We start from the raw sequence: 4729 nt of genomic DNA on the forward strand, positions 1-4729 counted from the left end.
TCCTTGTCCTGAATATCTTTTCAAACTAAACAACCGATAAATTAAAAAAAAAGTGATTTCTATCTATTCTTCATTATCTATTTAATTAAATTAAATTGAATATTAATTAAATTATTTATTATTGTGTTCGCTGTTGACACCAGATTTGTTAATGTTGAAAGACACCAGTGCCCCTAGAATAAAGCGGTAGCTTCAGAGCTCTTTCAAATACTTCATTACAACAAAAAACATCAATGCTCAAGTTTGCAAGGATGCATTTTTGAGAATTCTTTCATTTAAAAAACGGAGAGTGGAAAGTATATTGAAGAGGTTTGCTCAAAATGGATCTATACCTAAAGAAAATATAGGGGGGATAAGCTATCATTAAAATTTGAAAATAAGAAAGAAAATGTAATAATTATCATAAAAAAAAATTGAAGCCAATTCAAAACGATTGAAGGCCAATATTACAGAAGCAAGAAAACACAGGGATAAATAATAATAATACTTTATTTATTCTGGGACAAATCCCTTTAGAATAATACAGAGAGATAGACAGATGTGGGCTGAGGAGCCTCAGAGATACTTTTTACAACAAAGTACTTTAACAAAAATACAAAGAAATATAAATAGTCATTATAAAAAATAATTATAAGTTACTTCCTAACTTTAATCAGTTGGACAATAAAACAAAAAAAAAGAAAATGATGTAAAAATAGTTAAGAACGCTGTAATTATTTATATACATATTTACAATTATATTGATTTACTATTTTATGGGGTCTGAATGCATAAGAAATGATTGAACTGGCAGGATTTAATGGTAAGGAGGGTATTGGAGCGATGAATGTTGGGAGGGATGGAGTTCCATAGGATTTTCTTTTGAGGAGAAAATTAAACATTGCTGTGGAGATGGGCTATCTAAAAATAGAAATTAATGTCCATTAGCTAAAAGAAAAAAAAATGTATGATATCTGACAAAGAAAAAAATTATCATTATTTTATTTTATTGCCTAAAAACTGTATGCCAAATCATCAAGTACCTAACCAGTCACCGTATTTCTAGGGGCAACTCCACACATATAATTTATTAATAGTGACAAATCAGACCAATTTTATTTATTACTAGAATGAGACAAAAGAAAGGGTCAAACGCTTTGTATGACTGCTAAATTTTATTGACTTTTCAGCTTGCATCACAAATGTTCGATTTTGTTGCGATGGATTTGTGTTATTATTTGTCTCACCTATTATGATGAAATATTTTCAAATCACAGAAAGCCCTTCTCCAAAAAGTGTTTAACTTTTTGTTGGAAGCATTCTCTGGACTACTGAAACAACCTAGCCAGTGTCAATTTAAATTTATTCAAAGAGAATTATTTGGAACAAAAATGCTAAGTCTACCACATTCGTAAGGGGCAAAAGGAATTATTATGTGATTATAGGAATACAGAATGCTTTCAATCTGTTAAAAAAAAAAGCAAACCTGTTTAACTTGAGAAAGACATTATATTAAAAATTCCAATCTAAAGGATGTGAACCAGCAGATGAAAGAACATTTATACTTATTAAAAGCACTATTGGAATTGATACTGATGAGGATGAAGAAACCTGTTTTGGTATTCAAGAGAATGAGTTTGTTTAAATATGTGAACATCAATATTTTAAAAGTTATTATTAAAAATGATTATTTTTAGTAAAAATTACTATTTTTACTAAAAATCAATATTGTAAAACTACAATTTTTAGTTTACCTTATTATTGTGAAATCTTTTTTTTTTTTTTTCATAAAGAAAATGAATGTGAAAAAGAGATAGGATTTTTCATAGAATTTTATTTTTTAATTCATTTAATCTTATTTATCACAAGAAAATGAATGTTAGATTGACCTGGTAATTATTTGCCTATTGAAATAATATTAGCTAATAAATATTTTGTTTTCCCTGAAAAGTTTCATGATTTGGATTTATTCCAGTTTGAAAGTCGACGACTCATTTTATTTTTTCTTGTAATGATTATTTATGCATTATAATGAAAAATCTAGGTTTATTCCAAAGTAAAGTGACCTAGTGGCATAGTATATTGATTGACTGAAATATATCCTTAAATTACTTGAAGAAGTTTGTCGGGGGGTGCGGTCAGCAAAGAACAACATAAATAAACAAAACCATAATTTGATTTAATGAAAAAACGTATATTGAACCTTCTTGTTATTTAAAAATAATTAAATTAGTTTTAAATAAAAGTCTATTACTTGGCTGTTTAGACCTGCAGGTCTATTCAGATAATATTTAAGGATAAATTCATATAATAAATATTCTTATACATCTAATCTGATCTGTAGTTCTAACATCTAGAATAATCGAAAACTTGAATTAAATTTAAACTTATTCAGTTCTATATAAAAGCTTGATACAAAATAACCATTTGATGATTTTTCAGATGAATCTCCCAAAAGGCCAGTAGAAGAGGAAGTAGCAAAAACAATTACAGGTCCAAAAAAATTTAAAAGGCGTAATAAAGATATTTATTGGAATAATGATGAATAGGTTTTAATGACTATGTAAACTTGTTCAAATTATTATTATGTTAAACTTGATATAGTTTTATTAGTTTAATTAAGTATTTAAATGATTTACTATTATTATGTTATATTTTATATGCTACAATAGTGCTGTTTTAATTTTAAACAATTTTAACTTGGTTATATGGACAATGTCTTTTCCATAACTTATTGTGGAGGGAGGTAGTGTATTACATTATTTAATGTTATTTCTGACTAATCAAGAAGTACATATTTTAGCATGTCTGTATTAGTTACCATGGCTTCAACAGCTGTCTAATACAGATAAATTGATGTCAGAGTTATTTTTGTTTCTTTCGATTTCGGCATAATTTTATTATTCCTTAAATACATCATCTCCTTCCACCAACTTTATTTGTTCATCATTGTTTTTAAATTGTATTTTTTTTCAGGATTTATTTTTAAAAAGAAATAGATAATTTTGTAACTGTTCCAGATGAAATTATAGTACTATTTTTGGTAGTAAATGTTTAATATTTTTTAACAATTTCATTTTTAATTTTGAGTTATATGCTTATTGCACCATGCTTGGGCGATTATATTAAAATCAAACTAAATGATAAATTTAGTTTAAATGTGATATTAATCTCAAGAGTGGAATTTCATTGTATTGTATCTTTGCACATTTTATTTTTTTTTATTTTTTACTGATTGGAAGGGATATAATCCTATTCAGAATTATCCATTCTTTTAGCTTTTACTATTTATTTTATTGTAAAAATTTATTATAAGCCATGTTATTATGGTAATTATGATGATTTAATGAAATTATCTTACTTCTTGTACTACAAAATTAGTTATTTTTAAAGTTAATATGATTTAAATGTCATAGAAGATGACATTTTATTTATTTTGACTCATACAGGGTTAGATGTTCAAGATTGTTATTTAAGTAAGATTTTAATTTGTTCATTTACCACCCAAATTTAATTATACTGATACTGTATTTGATTCAGGTTAATGTTCCATTTTTATTAGATCGAATTGAAAAAATATAAATTAATTTTAGGTTTTAAATTTTATTGTTTAATCAAACTATTATTTCAAGGTATGCCTAAAGGTGCTATTAGCTCAATATTTGTGATTCATTCAAGTCTAATCGGGTTTATAGTTTAACTTAGTCAGTTCTTTAAAATTACAAGGATGATTTGTCAGTCTAATTTTTTTTTTTTTTTTTTTTTTTTTTGTAGTTCAAAGTAGCTCCATACTTTATTCATTAGATACATCACCTACTTATTGAAATATTCTGGATTCCCTTTCTAATACCATGATTAATATAGAAAATATTTTTAGCAAAAGTATTTTTACACGATTACTCAGAAAGAAAATTCCAATGATGAATTGTTTATTATCAATTGGTTAGTGAAATTTGTTTATCCTAATAAATTATATTAATAATGTTATAATTTATGTATTATACTATGATGTTTTTCTAAAAGTTTTTAATTTAATTTACTTTATGTTTTTATTTTATTGTACACTTTATTTTTAGATTTAATTTAAATTTTTAATTCCATAGGGAGCGAATTGGTATAGGAAGTAGAGCTTTCTATGGTTAATGAACCAGTTCAAATTGTGGCCTGGCATACTAAATTTTTTTTTGGAACATAATTTGATTGGCTTATCCAGGTAGAAATCCTGGCTTAACCCCTTTAGTACTGAGTGATGAAATATTTTTGTTTACCGTCAGTATTAGCTCAAAGTGCCAATAATGGTATATCATATATCATTCACGTCAAATTGTAAGAAGCCATCAAATAAGCAACGATATATGTCGTAAAAGGTAATTTTTTCAATTACTATGAACAATAATATAATATCATTCAGCACTAAAAGAGTTAAAAGATGCTTCTTGGGTCTGCTCAACCCTTAAAATGAGTACCTGACATTAGCTATAAGATAAATCAAGCAGTTGGAGCTGAGTGCTGGCCAAATGGTCTCCTCTGCATACTACGAACTTCTCAATTCAGGCATCTTTGAAGTCTGTTGATGGACTAATTATTATTTTTATAATATACTTGTAAATTTCAAGGTTTAAAATTGATTTTGTATAATTTTTGTATGCACGTGTATGATATTTTGTTGCATTCTTTTATTTTCTGAAAATTGTGGTTGATTATTTGGATGTGATATTAAGGTTTAAATATAGCTTTTTGAATCCGTGAA

The 4729-nt window shown here is 26.3% G+C and overlaps 1 protein-coding gene across 1 annotated transcript in view; it reads left to right on the top strand.

Moving 5' to 3' along the window:
* ldbr (lariat debranching enzyme) overlaps window positions 1-4729 on the top strand; it is a 13298-nt gene extending 8569 nt beyond the window's left edge. The window contains exon 10 of the mRNA XM_014425082.1: window positions 2422-4729. Within this exon, the coding sequence (XP_014280568.1) occupies window positions 2422-2528 (107 nt within the window). The 3' untranslated portion in view covers window positions 2529-4729. The remainder of the gene's footprint in view (window positions 1-2421) is intronic.

The sequence above is a fragment of the Halyomorpha halys genome, unplaced genomic scaffold (assembly GCF_000696795.3).
Source record: "Halyomorpha halys isolate HHAL.00 unplaced genomic scaffold, Hhal_1.1 Scaffold494.1, whole genome shotgun sequence".
Classification (NCBI taxonomy): Eukaryota; Metazoa; Arthropoda; class Insecta; order Hemiptera; family Pentatomidae; genus Halyomorpha; species Halyomorpha halys.